Here is a 25235-nt window from a genome sequence, read left to right as displayed (position 1 = left end):
TGTAGTTTTTTTTAATTTAACTTACATGAGTCGGTAGTGTTACTGACGCCGAAACTAACTGAACTGAACCCATTTCCAACCATTGATCAGTCCAATAAGGTGTTCCGCAAGCTCTTGCAATCCCTACTGCTTTTAGTGTAGGTACCTGTCTGTTCTGTTATAACATTTGGAAATAAGGGCTAATTATACTCCCATGCTCCAAGTTGTACCCTGATCTGCTAGCTATACAGGTATGCAGAAATAGCGCTCCCATTGGATCGTCGGAACCAACTTCTTTGATGATTACCAAACTAGGGTAATATTTCAGCTCGATGTAATATAAGAGATGACTATGCCACTAGACATCGCCCTAGACAAAATTGTAGACGTGAATTTACTCCATTATTAGTTGCCCTAAACATTACTGCAATGAATTTTCCTAAAAACATATTATAAAGAACATGATTTAAGCTTGGATGTGTCATTAGTGTCATTACTTTACGAGAACAACGTCGAAAGAACTAAAAGGCATGCCCCTGCGCCTCGGTCAACAGCACAGCACACATGACATCACACTCGCGTCGATTTGTTTACCGCCCGGGCTAGAGGTGATCGAGTAATTAATTACGCCGCTATGCCAATTGTTGATTCAATTTTGCTATTTGCATGTCATTGTCGGTTTCACACAACCACCTACTCTAATAAACTACCTATCTAACACTCATTGAGTCATGGTAACAATGGTAACATACAAAACAAAAACAATTTTCAATACTTACCTATACCTAACTCACCTGGAAATTGTGAATGACTAGATGGGTCAATATTTTTACAAGATAAGATTTGCTATCTACTAAATACTAATGTAAAGACAACGCAGTATTCTTAATTATCCAGCTAAGGCAAATAGATACAAACGTGGGCCGCATTTACCTCGTTTTGAAATACAGAAAACTAGTAATCGCAATAGCATGACTAGACTTCATCCAGTTTTTACAGTTGACCTATATCGTCTTCATATTGGGGTAAAAATCTGAAACCGGGGAATAAATTTACTCTTTAATATTATTTAGGAGTTCGTAGCTTTTGGGCCATTTTTTTTTCAAAGTTGTCCACCCCACTTTTTTTGTAACATGGGTATTTTTTGACGCGATTAATACTCAGAATCGCGAGCTCTTTCGATCCTGATAGGAGAAAAAAAGATGTCACAAAATTTCCCATACATTTTTCGAACCTTCCATTCCGTTACCGCCATACAAAATGTATGAAAAAATGGTAACGGAATGGGAAAATACCTTGGGACATTTTTTTCTCCTATTAGAATTGAAAGAGCTCGCGATTCTGAGTGGAAACCACATAACAATTTCCAAATCCAAAAAAAAAACTGTAATATTATCCAGATTTTGAGTATCGCAATACATGTATTCATTATTATGTCCATGTTCAGTTACCTGCAATCATTGATATTAGTCTTCGAATCGAAGGCCACAAATAACTAACTAATATGGCTCTGCGATCCAAAGAGAATCCTGGCCTCCAAAACGAGAGCACGCCACTTATCTCGAATACTACCTAAATATGTAGGTACCTACATATACCACGCTCTCACGATAAATATCTTGTCGATATTTTTGCGGCGTCCATTATACGTAATAAATAAATTTTAACATACTTTAGTGAAAATTCTTAACTTTGAAACGCTAAGCAGCTCGTATAATAAGAAAATAATTATTAAGTTCATACGAGGAGATATTCTTTTTGTAAGAGGTTGTGGTAAAATATTGGAGCAGAATCGTGACGCAAGGTGCACGGGCCAGGTATAAGGACCGGGTCAATAACATGAAATGACGTCAGAGTCAAAAGCTTACATATCGTCACGCACTGATGACTCGCCCGAACGTTCAACATTGTGCAGCAGAAAGTACCTACACATTAAAATGGAAAACAGAATTTCCAAATTAAAATTTACGAAAAAAAAAACACGTATTCGTTGCCGTTTCTATTTATACTCCTCTAAACTCGTTCCAAGATAAAGGTTGAACACGCCAAAACTGAGGCATATAAATTCATTTGCTGCTTCGTTATAATTAAAGGTATAGAATTTTTTTTGATGCCAAATAAATCGTAAAAAAGTATAGTTTTTAAATATATCAGTTACTTTTGTGAAAGATTTATATATGTAGCGATATCTAATAAGCAACTGAAACAACGTGAACTTATTTTGCACGAAAACACAAAAAATCCAAAACTCAGCTACAGGGATGTGGGTAAAAGATTAAAATTTCCACAATCCACTGTTTGTTGCGTATTGAAAAGGTTTCGGGAACGCCTAACTTTAAAATGAAAGCCAGGAATTAGTAGGTTGCAGTGTATAAATTATAAAAAAAAGAAGGAACGCATCTTAAGGATATTTGCTTCAAATTGTATGATGTTACCTCGTGACGTGGCTAAAAAGTAAAGATGTCCCAATTGTATGTTCAAAAGGTGAAACGTAGAGCAGGGCTAAGAAGTTTTAAAACACAAAACGGCACCAGATCGGAATATAAGACAGAAATCAGCAGCAGAAACTCGATAGAGAAACTATACGAAAATTTATTAACAAAATTTGACTGCATTCTGATGGATGGTGAAACTTACATAAAATCCGATTTCTAAGAAATCCCTGGCCAAGAGTTTTATACTAGCAAAAGTAGCACAGAGTCTCCCAAAGACTGTCAAATAAATAAAAAAAGATCTAAGTTTCCAAAAAAAATACCTACTTTGGCAGGCAATTAGCAGTTGCGGGAAAAGAAGCAGCTCTTTTGTCACTACCGGAAAAATAAAGGGCAGCATCTATCAAAAAGAGTGCTTACAAAAGCGATTACTTCCGTTTATTAAGAAACACCACTCCTGGCCTTTATTTTGGCCAGACCTTGCCAGGTGTTACTATGCGAAACCTGTCATGGAGTGGTACAAAGCAAATGGTGTAGCCGTGGTACCGAAATATAGCTATCCACTAAATTGCCTAGAACTCCGGCCTATCGAGGAATATTGGAGTATAATGAAAGGGTTTCTTAAAAAGAGAGGCGGGGAGGTTAATTCCGCGGAGGAGCGACGAAAACTGTGGACCTGGCGACAAAGAGGTATCCTGACGTGATGGTGCAAACTCTTATGAGTCGTGTTCGAAGAAAAGTACGATCGAGGGCTTATTCGTCGAGAAACTTTGACTAATTATGGTTTGCATTTAAAATACATTAAATTTGCTCATATTTAAATCAAACATCTTTTATTTATTTATTATATTTTTTTTACAATAAAAATTTAAGTGTGCCCCATTTTTGGCGTGTTCAACCTTTATGTATAATGACGATAAATTGTAATTTTGTCTCTGCGAAGCATTTTCGCTATACTTATCAGAAAACCCATGTTATCAGTAGTTATCAAATAATGCTTACGGAGTGCGGAGCTAAGCGGTGTTAAAACAAAACTGGAGCGAAATGATGGAAGGGAAAGGAGTCCCCTTCCAATTTGAGAATTTTAGGTGCCGCTTTCGACGGTTTCCTCCTTCAAAACTTCAACCAGAACCAATCAGGACGAAACTTGTGAATCTGAGTACCAATGAAATCTGTGTCCGACTGTTTAGATAACTATTTTGGTTAACACTTTAACATTTTTAATATCGTTATCATTCTCTCTCTCTTCTCGTCATTAGACCTTTATTGGAATATTTGGAATTTATTGATCTAGCACATATAAAAATATAAATATCAAAAAAGCTCAACAGTCTCCAACACAGATAAAAACACAAAAAGACAAAATTGTATTTTTATTTAAAAATATAGTTATTGCTAAAACCAGGCAGGCAATAGTTGAGAGCTTTTGTATGGATACACCTCCTGTTGCGTATGGATGAGCAAGAAAGACTCATGCATGATAGAACGCCAGAACGGCACAGATAAAATTATTAATATGTACAGGAACTTTCTTGCGCTGCCTTCTGAGCTGTACAGGGTGGGCCACCAGCAGCAAAGTCCCAAAACGAAGGGACCTTTGAACTTCGAATGTCGAGAGTCGACTGTATTTTAATAGTACATCACGATACAAGTGCGTAAAAAAGGAAGTTCGAAATCGACACGAGTTACGAATTTCCTTTTCGCACGTGTATCGTGCGACGTTTTTCAGTACAGTTTCGACCTGACATATAATGAACCACTTCTCGCACTAGTGCGTAAAAAAAACACCATTTGTACTGAAAAATATCATAAAGCCTTCTTCAAGCAATATTTAAGGTACTAAAACTTCATGTCTCATTGTCTTGGGACGGCCTGTACACCCTTCGAATGAACCCTGTATTTAATATTCGATTTTAATGATTTTGTTTGCTATACTGATACTTGTAATGTTTGTAATAAAGGTTAAAGTAATAATGTAATTTAAATAACTTACAATACAGATGAAAAATAAAATCGTACCTGTTCATAACAACTGGTGTTTCGTGATGTTAGCGGGGCATAGCAAGGTAAACAATCACGACTTGACGTTTTACATAATTACTGTTGCTACACACATGTATTTCTGCTAACTGACTCACTAAATGTGAAATAAGAAAATAAGTAATAGACATATACACGAAAATTAGACATTATTGATTCATGTAGACTGTCTACAACTCTACATGAACATGCTTCTTGTGGTGACGGGCTAAGCTAAGAATTTTACCACATTCTTTCTTCCCCGGGGTGTCATAGAAATATATCCCACACGATACCAGTTAAATTGTTCTGTGGGCGATGAGCTAGCTTCATGCCACTGAAGTATCAAAATTGGGGGTCAATTCTCCATACAAACGCTCTCGACTGTTTCGTCCCTGGTTTTTGAAGATAGAGCAATGATTTTTTCAACACAGATTGCTATTATTTTTATCTGTGTCGGACCGTTTTGATTTTATTGATATTCTGCTTTTTAAAGACTCTAGAGCCAATCAAAAATTTCCAAATACGGCCTTTTTCATTGTTGCGCAAAAAAGGTGTGATACTCAAGATTGGTAACAATTAACCAAAAAAGCTAAACGGTCCGACATAGATTATTTCATTGTTATTCAGATTCTCAAATTTCGTTCCGATTGATTAAGTTTTGAAGGAGGAAAGAGTCGAGAGCGGAACCTCGATTTTAAAGATTTTTTTGAAATATCTTTTGACTGAGTTGTTCTTAATGGACAATTTTTTTTCGATAAATCTAGCTTGTATACACACTAACACTTGTATATTTAACTAAAATTCCCAAGTTGAAAGGGGGGCTCCTTTCCATTTTAGCATTTTCGCTACCGTATTCTCTTAATTCCTAAGAGTGACACTGAAGCACTGAACCTTGAGCAGTTTCATGTGGTCTGCCTACCTCTTGCGAGCACAAACGTAAGTTTATGTATGAACATTCTTTGTTTTGATATTGATATATTTATAGCCAGTCGGGTATTAAATCAAATTATATACTTAGGTATCTAATTGATTGATTTGAAACGTTTTCATCATGTTTTCATATTATCTCTTACCTAATTAATATCTAACTCTACCTAATATTATTCTTTTATGTGCAAAAATAATAGAAAGTATGTTTTTTTTGCAGCAGATACGTTTTCTCAGATTAAGTTTATTTGAGAATATCTATGTGTGTTAATAATGCATTGCATAAATTTGCTTTATCTCTTTTTTTACATCTGGGTCTCGTACATTACTATCATGAATATCTGTAATTATATATAAAATAAAGGTCCTTGCTACCTGAAAGTTCAACAGATATTTTGAAAAAATGGTCCTCATTTCATATAGAGCAACATATAGAGCTATATCATATAGAGCTCATTTTTTCTGACAGAAAGCCGAAAATAATAAAGTATGACGACATAAGTACTTCGAAACTTCAGCGTATTACCAATTCATAATTAGTTAATGACACGAAAATGGTACGTATTTTATCAACCGCACACGTCCGCTCGGACGCGCGTACAATAGTATAACACGAATCGAATACATGCCATCGTGTATTTATAATAAACACAAGACAGAAACAACTGACTGCCCCTCTCGCTCGCACACCATGATGTCATGGTGTATTTTTATAAACGCTCGCCTGGGTTGCACGTTTTGAGTCCTACTATCGGTATCAGCTTTACAGTTAATGCTGTTTTTGTTTTTCAATTCCTCGCGTAGGTATAATTAAGGTCAACGATTCCCATTTTAATGCTCCCTGGGTGCGTAGCCGAATGGCACAAAAGCTCACGAAACGAAACGCTAGTAGATATCTATCTCTATCGCGCTTGCGTAATGGCGCGACAGAGCCAGACTATCTTTCGCGGCGTTTCGTTTTCGTTTCGCGTCGGAGAAATGCCATTCGGCTACGGGGCCTGAAAATAAAATGGCGTCTCACTTTGCTTGGCGTTAATAATACTCGTATGTACTCGTAGAATGAAAAGATGAAGTAAATATGCATAAAGTTGAGTAAGGTTGAGTATCATCATTGTCAATTATATACTAATATTAATGTCATGAAAATTCATAAATCATTTTATTAATATTATATATTTTAAAATAGTTACATTTTAGAATAAGCTAGATTCGCATATTTCAGATACCTGATATTCAGGGTAAACTTATACCGCATATTAATGAATTTATGAAGTCCGGTCGATTAACCCTTCTAGATAAAATACCAAAACTCAACGATACTGAGGTATTGTTTACTTATTGCATTGAGCATTCGAAACTTTTGGAATTATGGTTTTATTTAAAGGCCTATTATTGAGTAATAATATGGTATTCAACATATTCTGCAAGTTATTCAATGTCTTATATGCCGAATTATGCGATTAATGTGTTAATATATGGCTTTTTTTTTTACTCTGGCTTTTTTACGGCTTTTCTTGTGCTCTGGCACTGTAAAATGTAGGATCCCCACTATCCCCAGTACATTTCAAATACTCTCTTTTCATGGTAACATTTTCGTTCAATAACATAAGTAGATTGTTAGATTTTTTCGCAAGTCCTTTCACTTTGGACCAGTTTATTTCTAGTTTCAGTTTATTTTTTACTTTCATAGGAATTAAATAATCTTTGAGTGGTGAGTGAACAAATCGACAAGCGCACACCATTTCTTGCGTTATCGAAGTCTCCCACGTTGCGCGTGCCATGGGATTGTTAGAAAGCTTTTAGTATATTCTGGCAAAGTGACTTGCTAGGAAAAAACTGACCAAATGCGTTTCGAACCACGTAGAATGGAAGGTTCTGTTCCAGATCTTCATTGTCGTACAATAAAAAGAACTAGAAGAAAGAACTAGTTTATATCATTATATCAATTACGTTCAAATTAATTTTGTAGAAATTATTAATCTTTACTACCTAGGTATCAAGAATTTTCCCAATATTTTTATTATTTACCAAATTACCATATTCAAAGTATGGGATTTTCTTTATTGCCATTTTGGTACGAAACACTAAAAAGGCTGCATATTTATTTATAAGTGGACGAGTTTGGGTATAATTAGGAAATGTGAAGTAAGATTATAGAACAAATTCTCATGGAAAACTACTACTTTTACTGTGTCTGCGTCTGTGGTTGCGGTTCAAAATATGTACAGGCTTAATAAAAATGAACTCGTAGACAACATTTCTAACTTATTTTATAATTACACTAGGTACACACTATAATATGTATACAAAACTTTTACAACACGTGTAACAATATCACATATTACCCAAAAAATCCCATTTATCAACATTAATTTCGGACAGTTGATTAATGTTCAGTTAATCGGAATGATCTCCTAGGTCAGAGATTGCGTCTCTGGACGTATGACATGCTAACCCTAATTAACCATCTTTGTTCGATTTGAATTACTGCCAGGCCGTGATCTCATCTGTCGGTCAACGTCGTTTGAACTTGCTTTGTACAAGTCATCCTCCACTAAATCATCTTCTCGGAATGCCCTTAGGCTCGAACGAATGTGTATTTACTAACATCCTTCCCCGCTTGTCTGATCGGAAACGAAAACGAATACTCTCTGATGATGACATCCCAATATAAATCTTATTTCACTTCATTCTTAGTTCAACGGTTTTTCGCCACTAACTAAGCGGGTCGACGTAGCGTAATGTCAAAGGTCTATAGCAAAAAATTGCAGGTCGTCTATCAAGAGTTGTTTTCTGTTCTATAATACCAACCAGTATCCGAAGTACATGGGGATATAAAAAAACCGGCCAAGAGCGTGTCGGGCCACGCTCAGTGTAGGGTTCCGTAGTTTTCCGTATTTTTCTCAAAAACTACTGAACCTATCAAGTTCAAAACAATTTTCCTAGAAAGTCTTTATAAAGTTCTACTTTTGTGATTTTTTTCATATTTTTTTAACATATGGTTCAAAAGTTAGAGGGGGGGGGACGCACTTTTTTTTCCTTTAGGAGCGATTATTTCCGAAAATATTAATATTATCAAAAAACGATCTTTGTAAACCCTTATTATTTTTTAAATACCTATCCAACAATATATCACACGTTGGGGTTAGAATGAAAAAAATTATCAACCCCCACTTTACATGTAGGGGAGGTACCCTAATAAAACATTTTTTTCCATTTTTTATTTTTGCACTTTGTTGGCGTGATTAAGATACATATTGGTACCAAATTTCAGCTTTCTAGTGCTTATGGTTACCGAGATTATCCGCGGACGGACGGACGGACGGACGGACGGACGGACAGACAGACATGGCGAAACTATAAGGGTTCCTAGTTGATTACGGAACCCTAAAAAGAGCAAATCATACCGACGACAGCACGACTACGGCAATTGGGTAATACTACCTAAAGATTTCCAATCCGCGGTGTAGATATAACCTTTTATAAACCACCATTAATATTCAGATATATTCCGCCATTTGCTACTTAGGGTCAGACAATAGGTTTGTTTGTCCGTTGCCGTTCATACGCTGGACAGTAATTGCTTTGTAGTATCCCCGCCCTCAGAAGGCCACATCGTCATCACAACGAGCGTACAACGTAGTACGAGTATTTTGAGTGATGACTCATTATTTTTATACACTAATCATAGTAATGATTCAAAGGGAAGCGACAAGGGCCGACTTAACGTACATATATGTATATATATCATAGTCAGGTAATACGACATCATCGATCTATTTATCTCATCCTCAACAGAACTAAAAGAAAAATATCGCTAGTGCTAAAGGGCATTCGCAGGGACGTATTGATTCGTGTATTTTAGTTATTTATTGATATGTGGATGTATAGTGTAGGTTTGTACATGCTTTGTTTGTTATAGGTAGAAAATTTACGAAAAACAGTTAAGTAATAAATAAATAGGTACAATAAATATCCCTGTATGAACTGTCTTCCAGTTAATACAATGGTACAAGTATAGGGACATAATTAAAATAAATCAAGCCATGTCCAAAAAAGAGAACTGAAGCCCTCTACTTTGAGTTCTAGAGAAAGTAAAAATCACATACATTTTCCGCTTGAAGCTACTTGTGCAAAGTCGCGAATATTGTAAACGGAAGGAAATAAGCCAAATAACAATATAGAACACGAGCACGTTACTTTTCCAGCAGGAAAACATATAGGCCGGCACAAATTGCCTAAAGTACAATAAGTAAATTTCTTATTGTAGGCTGACTAACTCAAATTTGTGGTAGGTGGTAGAAGACAGTTTCTCTGATTCAACGACGACGCCATTTTCCTTTTAATGTCGGCGCCGAGTTATCAATTATCATTATCGTCAGGGTCAAGAGGAAGAGCAGATTTGACGATGATAACATTATCGTATTTTCTTATAGTTATTTCTCATTACAGATAGTAAAATGTCGTGATATGTAGTTGTCAATCACTCAAGACGTCCGGTATAGGCTCAACCTTGTTAGGAGTCTGATGGAATATCTTTGAACAGCTTGAACATGTAAAATAACAGTTAATAGCAATTGCGAAATGCGAACAATGTTAACAAACCATTCTGTGAAATATACATACCTATTCCATACTATTTTTTGTTTTAATGGTTAATTATCAAGTTGAGCTAAGAATAGATTTAAAAATACATGGATATAGCTAGGCAGTATTTGATGAGCTGCAATGGAAATTAAATTCATTTCAAAATCTTGTTAAGTGCCCTTTTTCGAGCTCTGTCCCTCCCGCCACTTTACTTAATATCAGGACATTTTCAGAGATTACCAAAAGCAAATGCCAATTCTCCGGTACTTACTTATTTTCCCCATATCACCATGTAGAGTCATTTCTTACTTACTTCAACTACTTAGACAAGTTTTAATTCAACTTTTCGAATTCCTTATTTTGTTAGAGGTTGATGAAATTAAATAAATGTTTATTCAGAAATGAACCTCAGACAAAAATCACGAGTTCTGCCAAACCAGAGTTAGCTTATTGGCAGACATTTTTAACTTTGTGTTATTTTTCGATTTAAGGGTGAAATGAATATATAGTATAATATTACATTTGTTTTTGCATGTTTGCACATAACGGACATTTGCGTAGTCATGTCGGAAATATCCACAACTGATAACAAGTTCAGTAAGTCGAGAGCAGTTTACCGCAGCTCATGACTTCACTCCAAGTTTTATGCTAAAGACGACATCTCATTATAAATGTTAATTATAAATAATGATGTTTAATAAAACTATAACTTTATTGTGCAGTTGTATCCTGGTGTCGTGTGTTTCGTCATATAATTGTGATTGTAATTCAACTTGTGACCAGTATTTACATCAGTAAGTGTTTTTATTCGGGTGAATTGGTTTACCTTGATATATGTCATTAACACAAAATAAATTCGTAAACAAACTTTCGAAAATACGACTAGTGCCCACTTGCCACTGTTGTCTTTAATTTAAATTCTTCCCATGGAAACGTCGTTCATTGTGTTCATCATAATTAGGTATAAGATCATTTTTAAGTTAACTAGAAATAAAAATGTATGAGCAGGGCCTATTATTATTAGAATAACATGAAAGTACCTAGTGATAGTTATCAAGGTTTTCAAATATCAATATCAATCGCTCATTAATTCAATCACCATTTTACACGTCATAATAATTACAATTAATAGGATTAAAAAATGAACAACTAACAATACAATAATGATCGACCTTTCGTTTTAAGGTAGCAGTACCACAGTAGAGAATGTTTTCTTAAGTACATACATGCTTTCTTCATTTAGGGAAGTTACGAATTAGATTTTGTTTAATAATAAAAAGATATGATTGTTTTTAAAAAACTTGCTAACTGAAAAATCAAATAGTAACTTATTGCAGATTAATTTTTAAAAAGCAGGAATATTCTTCTCGTCGAAGGGGATCGGACAAGTCATGCGGAACTTCGAAATTGTGACCACATGACTTTAAATTTCTTGTTGATTGTAGTCACCCTTCGAGAAGTGTAATCTACAGAAATCTAGTTTTACTTGTAAACACTGATAAATATAAATACAAGGTCGTTAAAAAACGTACGCGCAGTTCATTATTTTTCATTCTTACAGTATCTACGACAGACGTCTTATCTTATACTAGTATTGACTTTGGAGCTCTCTCGTTTTATATAAAACTTGAATTTAGCTAATTCTATTTTATGAGTGTCTATAAAAGTCTGTGTAGAATTCGACATGCGGATGCATTAAAAATGTATGTACCTATCTGAAGACCCATTGTGATACTTTTTCATATTAATTTATTCTGTGAATATACATAATAATAAATGTTAAATTGCTTTGTTTCAGAGAGGTAGCGAATGCTTGGGAGAGGAAGGTGGGCAAGCCAGACCAGCCGGCGCCCGCCAACCGTGTCAAAAGCCTTTTCTACGACATCCAACTTTACCCGACCGACCCCCAAGGTTAGTATGATATGATCTTACGCTGTCATTACATGTCTTTACTTACATTGTGGGTAACTATTGACACTATATTGTACTTTGTGATGTTGTATTATATTGTATGTGTATACTATACTAATTGGGAACTAAACCATGAATACTAACATTACTAATCAGTAGCTTGGCGACCGAGCTTCGCTCGCAGTTCGAAAACTCGAAAATTCGCGTTTTTTGGGACCTAAGACTAAGGTAGATCCATTCTTCACCCCCGAAAACCCTCACATAACAAATTACAGCGAAATCGTTAGAGTGGTTTCCTAGATCGCCGGTATATACAGCGTGTGGATTCCATACGGGAAAATAATGTATCCAGTTAAAAAGGTTTATTATAAGAGTAATTACCTACTTATTTTTTAATCTGACCAAGCAGCAATGTATACCGTCTAACTGCATTTTACATGACATAAACGTCATGTCGTAATGACGTTTAGGTAGGTACGCTTATAGGCTACTAGACTCATATCGAATTTGGGACAATAAATGATTGTCTTTTGTAGTATTTGACATAAAAGAAAAACAATATTTATAGAGTTTGGGCATTAAAAGTATATGATGACTACGTATTTTCGATTAAAAATGTGTGTTATTTTTTATTAATTTGGCCACCGAAAACGCTGTCAGCGATGTAGTGACGTCATCGAATTCAAGCCTTACTACATGTCTAAACAATCACTGACATATTGAACTTTATGCCTTCATACTTAAAAAGTCAGAAAATGTTGTTTTCGCCTGATTACGTAAAAGTATATTTAACAATTTTTTTTTGCTGTTTTTAAGTCGTAATAAAATATGGTAATATTTTATTTCGGTTAATTGGACAGTATCAATCAATCAATCAATCAATTGTTTATTCGTGATATCTACAAAATACACAAGTAAGAAAACATAAAACAGTACTTAATCATATATTCATTAAAAAAGGGTCAAGTAGCCTATTGATGTGGACATAATAAATTGCGTGCTGAATTATTATGCATGAAAAAAAATGTCATCTATTTAAAAAACATATAGTTCTCCTTAGGGCTCCAGGCTCCTTAGGTCCGATACTAATCGTTATTAAGATATTCGCCTGCATGGAATACACACGCTGTATAAATAAATAAATATACAAGATTTTCTCGTTTAAAGGTATAAGATAATGGGAGACGCTACTTTGTAGCTGATATTGATTCTACTTTATGCGTACATTGCGTATATTCCCTTCCCTGCTTTGCTTTTCAAAGCCTAGAGGTAGAGAGATCGATTAAATTGTGACCTACTTACACTTTCATATTCCAAACAAACAATTAATCTTCGCTTCTATTGTTGCTATTGTTACGGTGTATTAGTATTTCATTTTATACATGCGCTACGCACGGGGATTAATTTATAAAATTGGTGATAATAAGTTATCCGTAAAAGATATAAATATGTCATCCAGGACCTCTATAAAAGGTACAATTCCACCATTGTTTTGTTATGTCTCAAATGTCTCAATCAGCATGGGCACGGGTAGCGTATTCGATTAAAACTCTCCGCTGCAGTATTTGCGTGGGCTGCAGTGTTTCCATGAACTATTTTATTATGGCCACGTCTCTGTGTCTGGTAAATATTTATATCAATTAAGCAGTTTTTTTAATTTATAATGTAATCTGTAAATTTTATTGCAATTTATAGTAAAATCCTTCTGTGAGTTTTTGCCCAATCTTTTATGAGTATCGTCGATCGCTTTAATATCTGCAGGTTTATTTATAATTTCATAGGCTGATTTATTCTCACTATAATGTCACCTTACCAAAAACAATTCGTCTTGAAATTCTTTTCTATTTAAAGTAGTCAGAAAACTTCCTGGTCCTACTTTAATATAATCACATTATCATCATCATCTCCTCCTAGACGTTTTCGGCTACGGCGACTGCGTTTTACGGTTGAGAGCGTCGCTTGTGTGCTCTCAGGTGACTGACGTAGCCAATTTTTGCTACAAATTGAAATATGCGGCCACACTCGCGGCAGGTCAGCACCCCTCCGACATAATTGTAAGTAGTAGCATAAATTAAATATAACAAGATCATACCATCCCATACATTAAAATGCGACCGCCTAAGACCGCGCTTACACTCCAACCCACATAGATGGCACCACAAAAAAAATGTCTCGTAGCTTTCGATTATACTTGTAGATGGCGTTAAGTGTCACTTTTGATAGATTTACGGCTCGGAATTGACACTTAATGCCAATCTACAAATAATCGGTGGCAACAAGGCATTTTTTTGTGGCGCCATCTATGTGAGGTGGAGTGTAAGCGCGTTCGTAGGCGGTCGCATTTTAATGTATGGGATGGTATGATCTTGTTATATTTAATCTATGGTAGTAGCCACAGCCACAGGGTCTGGCTTTTAGCTCATCGCGCTTAGCGTCGAGTTCTGTGCGCCGTCTAGCTTCATACTGACGCACCTGTGTCTGCACGGTATGCCTAGTCACATTATAATAGGTGTTGTGAATAGAGAATGTAGGTATTATAATATAGTATATATGTTATTAACATTAAAAATAATAATAGTATTTTTTCTACTCGTCGACTTTAATCTGTCAATTAGGACTCCACAGACTAAACTATATGTGCCAACTTTTCAGTGTTACAGTGTCTTTGACACTTAGTCAACTATAATATTTCATTACACTTCACTTTAGTTAACTGAAAAAAAATCAAAAATAGAACCTCACACATGTTCTATACTAATCTCTGATTGGTCGATAACGTGATAAATTAAAAAAAAAATGTGTTTCAGATGCAGAAAAATTTGCCAATCGACCAATCAGAGACGGTTATTACAAACAAACAATTCGATGTTGATACAACGGTTAAAGGACGCTATTAACATTAATTTTAACTTGAATGATGATATTTTTCGTCTATTGATGATGAAAATGATGACTCATAGAAAAAGTATTGTATACAATAGTGATATAATTAAGCTTTTCACTCTCGTCCGTACTATTAGGCCACGAAGCTTGCTGACTCAGCAAGCTTCGTGGCCTAAACATGGTACCGACTGAAAAGCTTTGTATTATATCACGCTGTTTAAAATACTATTATGGGTGATTCTCGACTGAAAAGCTGATTTTTTGAAATATTTATTAATGAAATCGTTAGTATAATTTAATAAAACCCATTTGTTAATTAAATTATACTATTTCTGATTTTATAAATAAATATTTTAAAAAATCCCACCATCCTTACAGAGAATCACCCATATAGGAACCCACCATTTTATATGGATTTTGACAGCCCACTAACCCTGAGTTAAGTGGTTGGTGCAAGAGAGCCTTGGTTTATTAAAACTATGTAGAGACAATTCTATGCGATTATGACAACGGGTATTACTAATCCAATCCTAGTTATGCCGGTCGTAGATCGATGCAGCGATAATTTGACGTCATCTTCATGATATTGATACGGGTGAGCTGAATCAACACGACAGTTTATATGCCATTAAAAATTACGCATGCCCGTTCCGCATGCCGCATGTCGCCGTTCACGATTTGATGAATAGACACTGTTCCACTGCAACACGTTTCGAGCAAATGAAGCGGCATTCGAACATTTACCCTTTCCCGAAGTACAAGCCCAAATGAGTACGACCAGAGAGTTGTGAACTGGTGACTCGTCCGTACGCAAAAAGAGGAACGAGGTATGCAAGATTTGTCTATGACGTCTGTAATTTTCTACGTATGAATGCCGTCATCACATACTGGATTTTGTATGTAGTTAGTGCCCCCGCAAAAGTAGCAGAACGATCTGTACGGTAAGATTTGACCGACGTGTCGGAAACCGGTGTTTCTCAAAGATTGCAACAAAACATAATTTATTGAAAAGGTTGCCCAGCCCATATAAAACTTATTGCACATGTTACATGTGGGTGTGGCTCAGTAGATTTCATAGATTATGATATGATATTAGATTTAGGTATACTTATTAGGATATGTGAGTAATCAGGAGAATCCCTAAAACACAAATAGTTACGTTAATGAGTAATTTTTTTCTGCGTACAATTGACGTGATTTGAAGATAATTATTAATGAATCATACGTTGTATTTCCCGGTACTTATTGAAGGGATTGTCAAATGCCTAAGGCGCTCTTTACCTATTCTTAAGCTTCAGCATGTGTCGTGAACGAATGATCTTATCAGGTAATAGTAAATTATCACTGACGTAAAATAATTTATCTTCAGGCTCAGCTTCGACTTGATCTAGCTGACCTATTCGGTACTAAGATTTCGTTTAATTACTACAAAATCCAGTTTTAGTTTTAAGTAAACGTCCTGAGTTAGTTACCTACCGTAGTATAAAGATGAGTAGGTATATTTATATTTCATTTCCTTAACATTATAAACGGCACTGTTACACTGATAGTTTGGAGGGACATGCAATGCTGATATTTATGCCACATTATTAATTTAAATTCGCTATAACGTGGGCCTGGGCATAAAACTTACACTTGGCATTTTTCCAGCCATTAGTAAAATAAAATCATAGTGGGAGTGAAACACAGTTCACGTTGTTGATGTTTTAAGGAAGCTACTATTTAGTTCCATTCACTGCCATTCGCACGATCATACTTCAAGAGCACCGGCGGCGGTGATTCTATCTCAAAGTGCAAATTGTTGAACGCGGCTGTCATATAAAGCAATTTACGGTTCTCTGTAGTTATTAAGACACGCCCCTATTGTATATTTATTGCCTATGAATCTCACGAGCGAGCCATCAATTCACAGTCCACTGTTAATGTCTCTTGACAGACATCATCTCAGTTTATGTTATTTTACAAGTCGGATGAGTATCAAGACTATAAAGCACATCATGAATGACCTATGCTCTTTAGTTGCTTATTTTATGGTGCAACTAAAACGTCAATTCATATGAAGGCGCGTGTATTCGTGATTTATTACTTTGTTGAGTTTCTGTATTTTATTGAAGTTTGTAGAATTGATTTATAGGCACGTGACACATTTTATTAAAAAAAACACTAATTAAAACGTCAGTCACGACAGTAGTTATATCAAGTTAAGTATAAGAATTATCCATGATCAAGAATAATTAATGTAAGATAAGTACTTATTGACTTAAATGTAAATACTATGAGTGCGATAGTCATAATATAATATTGTTTTTTACATCGTGGGAGTTTACATAGAACTATACCTAAAATGTAGGCTTTTTGCTATACAGTACACCTCGACAATCCGGCAATCGGTGGTCCGCAACGTCCAGTAATCCGGCACTAAAATGATCAGTCGGACTTCACTTTAAAAGTGGCTAAACTTATTATTTTAGCAAAGGGGCATTTTCGCGAGAAGAATCACCAAAAAAAATATTTGTAAGGTAGGTAAATTTTATGTTTTTCCTACTCAGAATTACGAGCCCTCGATCTAGAATATAAAACTAGAGACAAAAAAAGAAGTCCCAAAAATGTCTATTATTATGCATACTTTCCACTTTGTAACCTAACCGCTGTACAAAGTGTTTGAAAAATAGTAACGAAGAGGAAAAATTAAATTTGGGACGCTTTTTTCCACCTAGTAGGATCGAAAGGGCTCGTGGTTCAGAGTAGGAAAAACATTAAATTGACCTATTTTAGAAAAGAGTTTTTAATCTTTTTTCGCGAAAATGCCCAGTCTTTTTATATAACATACATAAAAAAAACCGGCCAAGAGCGTGTCGGGCCACGCTCAGTGTAGGGTTCCGTAGTTTTCCGTATTTTTCTCAAAAACTACTGAACCTATCAAGTTCAAAACAATTTTCCTAGAAAGTCTTTATAAAGTTCTTCTTTTGTGATTTTTTTCATATTGTTTAAACATATGGTTCAAGAGGGGGGGACGCACTTTTTTTCCTTTAGGAGCGATTATTTCCGAAAATATAAATATTATCAAAAAACAATCTTAGCAAACCCTTATTCATTTTTAAATACCTATCCAACAATATATCACACGTTAGGGTTGGAATGAAAAAAAAAATTCAGCCCCCACTTTACATGTAGGGGGGGTACCCTAATAAAACATTTTTTTCCATTTTTTATTTTTGCACTTTGTCGGCGTGATTCATATACATACATATTGGTACCAAATTTCAGTGCTAACGGTTATACTGAGATTATCCGCGGACGGACGGACGGACGGACGGACAGACAGACATGGCGAAACTATAAGGGTTCCTAGTTGACTAGGGAACCCTAAAAATGTGAAAATATACGGAGAATGTCTCTAATTTCCAGTAATCCGAATTTTCTCCTCCGAATCTGGCACCTCCGTGTCAGAAATAGTGCCGGATTATCGAGATTGTACTGTATTACTCGTATATTACCTAACTCCGCTAAGCAAAATAATATTTATTAAATCCTGACCAGATATAGAAATATATGATTATTGTCAGGAGGGCGCTGTTATTCTGATGAATGGAGTGCCAGTTCAGTTTAGGATAAAGAAAATATGTAGTTCTAATAAAATTCCGCAACATGGCGCGTAGTCATATTATATATACCTAGATATTTTTCTGGCACGAACGTCAAGTTGTAAGTGCTTGACAAAATAAAAACATCGACAATGCTTTTATCGATAAATAGCCTTAGATAAGATTATTAATTACTGCTATTAATAACTAATCTCTAAAATCTGGAATAATCATGTAAGAAATTATGTAAACTATTAAAATATGGTTCGTTTTATTATCATTGTCCATTTATATTCGAACATCTGACATTTGTATAAAACATTAATGTTATACACATAAATTCAAGCCTATATTCCCTACACTGGGTAGACAGAAAACATGAAGCTACTCAAGACTCAGTGCTACGTCAATAATTAATGACATAATTTTACTAATTAATGACATAAATTATATAATATATCTAGGTATAGTCATATATTTCTGCTCAGGTTTTAACAAGTGACAAACTGTACTGTGTGTAGAGTCCGTTTAAATTATGTTTGCACTGATATTAATAAAACAAAGTGAGGATGTATGGTTATTAGAATAGAATAGAATATGGTTATTAACTTAATGCAACTCTTTGGCACTGCAAATGCTAAAGAGCAGCGTAGTTAGTTACTCGTATGTACCTCGGTCTGACTCTACGTTTTGCTTGATACGTTGGCATTGGTAGTCATAACATTAGATAATCAAACTTATCTACCATTCCTAATTGAAACATTAGTATAAACGCGACAGGTGTTATTAGAATGATCTCACCAATTGCTCACTGTAGTTGATGACCAATAACCGACTTAGGTCACGACCGCCGTGATCCGGCATTGTAACTTTACCGACGGACAAGACCGGAAGACCGCTTCGGAACATAAACTCGTTACATGTTATTACTGTGGTTCATGGGGTTTTGATGAACTTGATTGGCTTACTGCAGTACATTATACCCGAAAATATAGGTATTTCCTATGTTATTAGGGATTTCTAAGGAACGTTGGAATATTTTAATATCGGTCCTACTCAATATTTTATTATTCATCACAACCTTTTCTCTTAAATTGAGGTTGTTTAACATTGATGTGTGTAATTTTATTGTGATAAATGGGTTGACAGGTGTGAAAGTTTTCTTATAATGAGGTTTTAAGGCCATCGAATTAAAAGAAAATATTTACTGGATTCAGGAATTAGCAGGATAAACTATGATGTCGCTATCTAGAAAATATTTCAATGGGCCAACCTCATTTAACCTCTTAAGGCCCACCATAGTTAGTTTTCCCATTTTGAATTTGAACTGTTTGGTATGAATTTCGTAACAGGGAGCAAAATCTATAATTTACCAACTCTCCTTACAATACCAGCACTCTTTATTCCAAGCATAGTTCTAATGATTTAGGTATACCTGTCGTAAAGATGGAAGACAAACGATACATTAGGCACATTTTCTTAGTGCATATGCTCGCGCGGGTTTATATGAAAGGTCCATTCTAGTCTATTGAAACTCATAGTTGCATAGTTGACGATGGTCCATGTTCTAACAGCTCCGTATGTTTCAGTGTTCGAAATGCTGGTCTGCGCTAGACAGTGCGCGCGACGCAAGTCGCTCACACTCACGTTCGGCGAGTTCTGCGTGTTCGCGGCCGAGCTGCGAAGGCATTCGAGGCAGGTCAGACAGTGAGTAAAGATTTTTTTTTAAAAGTATATTTTGTCTGTCTTAACAATAAACAACAACAAACATAAATTTAAAGATAGGTTGACGGAAAAGACAGCATTCCTCATTTATAATTGTGATTTTCTAACAAGACAAATTACTTATTTCATATTATATGAAACGTTGAAACAACAATACCTTTGAGGAATTTACGACACAAAGTAGTCGGTCTGGCCCTGTTTTTATACCTGTGTGATAAAGGACAACACTACCTAAGGTACTGGCAGAATACCAGCGATGTGGCTTGCCACATCACAACGCTGAGCCAGCGCCTTTTGTACCAAGACACATGTTTCTTTATAATTTTGTTTCTTTTTTCTTTGGTTAGTTAAGTTAAGCGGTGTACTCACATTTCTTTTTTCCTGTTTATTGTAAGCCTTGATGTGTTGTGTTGTGGATACGAATAAAGTTATTTATCTATCTATCTACCTGATCCGCTGTTGTAAAATCAGTTTGCAAGTTCATTATACATTGCCAGCTCGATTTAGCGTTATTTATAACGTAACGTGGCATCGGGCGCACGTTAAATAAGGTTAAGACTGTATACAAATTGAATGCAATAAAGTCGTAAATGTTGCCCCATTTGTCCTCTGCGGGCATGAATCAGTATTATTTCGGCGATGACGTTAAAACCCGCCCGCTTGTCCGTTCTTGAACCACGGCTGACTTTGACTAGGGTTACCGACTCATTAATACTTTGCGGTTAACAAAAGTGTCGTTAGTCGTTTCGAATCAGTTGACCTACTGTAAATTTATTCTTGGCTAAACATTTACTTTCTGTAGGCCTAACGATGATGATTCATTTCCTACGTTTTGTATCAAATAAAGTTATTAGCTGTAAAAAAACTCATATTTTACAGAAACCTCTATAAGAAGGTAAAGTTTGAAGCGATTTTGAATTCAATAAATTATTTAATAATATTTGTGTGAGGTGTGAAGGAACCCATGGGGCGCCAGTCTGATTTCTACTTGACCGGTTATTTGTTTAAATATTCCATTTGCATTGCTAGATTTAGTCCAACGGTATTTCACCTTTCATGACCACTGAATACACAGTTACACACTGGCCCGGACCCCTGAAGGAACTAAGTTGGTGATCAATAATCTAGAACACGTAAAATTTGGTTCAAGTCTTCAACATTCCCATAATTGTGGGTAATGTAATGTTCCCATTTTGTTCAGTCAGCAGTTGAAAAAGTTAAAAGTATTCAAAAATATGTAGAGTCGCGCTTATACTTGTTATACTTAACCTGTATCCTGATTAGATTGTGTTAGTAGCATTATTATGCATACATGTCTTAAAAAATACTACGAGTTTTTATCCGAACTTCAACCAAAACAGATAGTGAGTAAACAACACACTCTTCAAACAACAAGTTGAGTGACTCAATCCATTCATCTCGCCCATGTGACGTCCGTTCAAAAGCTTACAGAATTTGATCTTTACAATCGGAGTAAATACAATATGCCATCATTACGCATTAACAATGCTCTGTTTTGTTTCTAATTTCAGTTTTCATTCGCAGGAGTCCAAACAAACCGGAGTCACCGCAGTGGAACGTAGAGAAGGAGTTTAGGGAGAGGGAGACGATATGCAAACCCAATATCGGTAAGCCATCTTCAACGAATCATTGTAATAAATTGATGAAGAATGTATTTTAGTAATTAGGTGTTATCTTGGTGCTTAGCAACGCATTGTGGCGAATGATACAGGAGATGTTTTTGTAATTTTAGTCTCGTATTAAATGGACGTTAAATAGCTATACAAACAGACTGTAAGCTTTTTGTGTTCCAGTGCATTTTGGTTGTCTCTTTGTTTTGTGTCGTACTTTAAAAGCGATTACGTTATTTCTTGTTGTGTATTTTACTTCCTTCGGTGGTTTTTAATTATTTTTAAATTTTCTCTCAAGAAGATTTTGACACAACAGTGGCATTGTATTTCAATCATTTTTGACGCGGCTGGACTTTATTGAACTTCCTTCCTTGCAAGTATTCACAAGTAGTTAATTCGAATCGCAAATTGGTCGTAAACGCTTTATCGAACGCGGAATGACATCATGCTCTGTCGTAAATACACTTCCTCAATAAATATTTGGATTTTCTTTGTCGCGCGGGTGCGTGAAGTAAAGTTTGCACACAATGTCTTCTGGAAGGTCGAAGGGAGACGGCGTCTCGCAATCGGACATGCAGTGAGTAAACTTTCCGCACGGTACCAATCCCGAAATACCCGGCAGTCCCAGCGCTGCGGCCTCGTCGTGAGCTCGGCGCAGCAGTGCGGCGTCGCCGGCGCCGGCCCACGCCTCGTCTGTCGTCCACGACCGACGGTTTCGCCGTAGTTCATAGTACGCATCCGACCCCCTCTCCTCATCCTGCTCTTGGCCGACTTCTGTACTATAAGGGTTATTCATTGGTAAAAACGTTCGGCACCATTCATTATAATGAGGGTGATTCAGCCACTTCGTCGTGACTTTCTTTACTCAAGAAAGTTTGTCAATGTGCGTCAACTAGTGTGAACCATAATTTGAGTTATTTACCTATTAGAAATGTCTGATAAATTGTCCTTCTTGTATTATCTTTTATATACATAAATTAAAAAAAATCATAAAATATTGCCAAAACAGACATACGAGAAAAAATGTCGCTCCGCTTAGTATTCATATCATTATTGGCATTTAATGTCTCGTGCGAGTCGTGCGTCGCCGACCTCACCGTGTCACGGGCATCGCGGCGACGGCGCTTCTGAGCCAGTGAGTACGAGTACTATCGATCGGGGATGTCGAAATACTCCGCAATAGCTCACGGCAATCATAACAACAATACATTCTAAGGGCATACGATCATCGCTAGTTACGTATCTGTTTTATTGTTTTTACTACCTACTTATGCAATCGCTACGCTATACCGTTTTGTTCGGATTTTGCACTCGCGACTATGATGATGCGTCCGATTTGCGTCAATCTCCCGTAGTATATGAGTAATAAGTTATTAATAATAAGGTCCAGGTGGACGTTATTGTATTCAGGATAAACAATTTGCACAATTGCCAAATTTTTGATTAATTACTTTTTTAACTAAAAATATTAAAAATGAGATTGTATCAATTGTATGTCTTTAAATTTGACATGGCGTTAATTTCTAACCTGAAGACATGGTATGACTACGCAGAGGAAGCCGCGAGTCGTAGCTGTCTCAGTGTAGTTTTGAGTACCAAACTGTACTTTATGTGACAATCGATTTTTTGTGAATTTCCAGAACACATCTATGTCTCTTCTTGTTCTCCATATCCCATATCTCACGGTTAGTGTTAATTGTTAGCAGAATACGTGAAACTATTAAAATTGATATATAAATAGACATACCTATGCAAAATTCTATAGGTACTAAACCATCGTAGGTATACTGACTGGTGACTGTGACGTGCACTGCTGCTGCAGGTGATCTGACACATAGTAAATATACCGCAAATGTATATGCATTAATGTGTCGCTAAAGGTTTGAGAACCGGCGTGGCCTCTAGGCTCTTCCGCACGGACTATAATCGGAGTACGGAAGTGTCGTGGCGATGCGCCGTAAAGCGCCCAGCGACGCGCGCCCACGGTTTTGGACGTCGGACGTCGCAAAACAGACTGCCGTTTACGCTACACATAGAAATATTGCGAAAACAACGCGCGCCGGCTTCCTTATCACCCGGAAAAACGTGACGTAAAACTGTGCTGTATATTGCCCTTATTTCAATTCTGTAGGATAGACTCTGCACTCTCACACTCACTATCAATATTTATGATTAATGCAGTGGGTCAGCATTATTATATATTGTATTATTTTTTGATATATGGAGGAGAGCTTTTCATTATTGTATGAACAATTTCTTTATAAACGATTTTCGTAACTTGAAATATTTATTTATACTTATTATAGTTTTTATGTTTGTATAAAAATCTAAATTTATATTTGTAAATTACAAGCAAATAAGTACTTTGCATGTACCTACAGTACCCCACAGTTGACCCTCGCTGCTACCACTAACCGCTCTGGGTGCGTAGCCGAATCGCACAAACGCTCACGAAACGAAACGCTAGTAGATATCTATATCTATCGCTCGTGCGTATTGGCGCGACAGAGCCAGACTAGCTTTCGCGGCGTTTCGTTTTCGTTTCGTTTTCGTTTCGCGTCGTAGAAATGCCATTCGGCTACGGGGCCTGGTTGGTCAGCAAAACGAACCATTACCTATTTAGCAACACTGCAAAATGCGTATGTAAGGTACAATCCAACCTTTTATCAGAGATGTTTATCTTACGACACTTACAAACCAATAAAATAAATATTGTAATAACGACCTATGTAATATATTTTAACTTTGGCACCAGTCCGAAACGAACAACAATAACGTCGTGAAATTTATTCAGGCATCATAAGTTTAGTCATCGCCTCGTATACTCGCATGTAACGCAAGTGTCGTTAAGACAAGGTAGACTACAACTGGTTTTGTAGATGAGCTTGTATTTAATCAATACAATGATTGTCTTTATGGAGCTTTAGATATAACGGAATATTTTAAAATGCGGAATTGGCTAGCAGTTGTGTAGAAACGGCGAGAAGTGGCGTTCAGTTGGCCGCCGACCGTCCGACGGTGGAGAGCGCGCACGGTGCGGATGCCGCTGCCCGACCACCTGCCGCAGCCATGCCGCCAACCACCATGATTGTGCCTTGTGCGTCAACCTTCCTATTTTTTACAAGTCTTCAATAAAAGTTATAGTGTACCACGGCAGAGGATATCTGTACCGCCGCTGCTGCGCGTAAATAACCGCTCTCTCGTTTCAGAAATAAACAAAACATAGTTTTCTACGCCTACGTATTTTTCTCCATCTCTTAATGCTGTGTTGCAAAGTGACGTATCTTGGCAAATATCTTGTATTAAATCGTGTTAATTCTTTGTCAGTTCATGGACATCTCGTTTGGATCAGCAAAAATGTTTAAGTATCAGTTCAGTCGCTTGTTTGTTTTTATTTTGAAAGTAGCGCCATTCGTGTTAATTTGACTTCCGGGTTAATGTTATATTCCTTAGTTGAGTTTTGACAATGGATATGAAAATTGTACAATTTACTATTATTAATATATTTAAAACGATATACATAGGTTGGTAGTATTATATATCTCATTCATATT

At 36.1% G+C, this 25235-nt stretch overlaps 1 protein-coding gene across 13 annotated transcripts in view; it reads left to right on the top strand.

The window, feature by feature from the left end:
- LOC125240919 overlaps positions 1-25235 on the top strand; it is a 76214-nt gene that overhangs the window by 34527 nt on the left and 16452 nt on the right. For 7 of the 13 annotated variants that reach the window (XM_048149111.1, XM_048149106.1, XM_048149104.1 and 4 more), the window contains exons 3-5: positions 11746-11858; positions 19915-20032; positions 21596-21678. In XM_048149111.1, the coding sequence (XP_048005068.1) occupies positions 11746-11858; positions 19915-20032; positions 21596-21678 (314 nt within the window). Of the gene's footprint in view, positions 1-10564; positions 10742-11528; positions 11651-11745; positions 11859-19914; positions 20033-21582; positions 21679-25235 lie in introns of those variants that run through there. The other 6 variants (XM_048149113.1, XM_048149114.1, XM_048149110.1 and 3 more) reach the window with 5 other exon arrangements.

The sequence above is a fragment of the Leguminivora glycinivorella genome, chromosome Z, assembly GCF_023078275.1.
Source record: "Leguminivora glycinivorella isolate SPB_JAAS2020 chromosome Z, LegGlyc_1.1, whole genome shotgun sequence".
Taxonomy (NCBI): domain Eukaryota; kingdom Metazoa; phylum Arthropoda; class Insecta; order Lepidoptera; family Tortricidae; genus Leguminivora; species Leguminivora glycinivorella.
The sequence above is the reverse complement of the archived record's forward strand: the minus strand, read 5'-3'. Positions and strand labels throughout refer to the sequence as shown.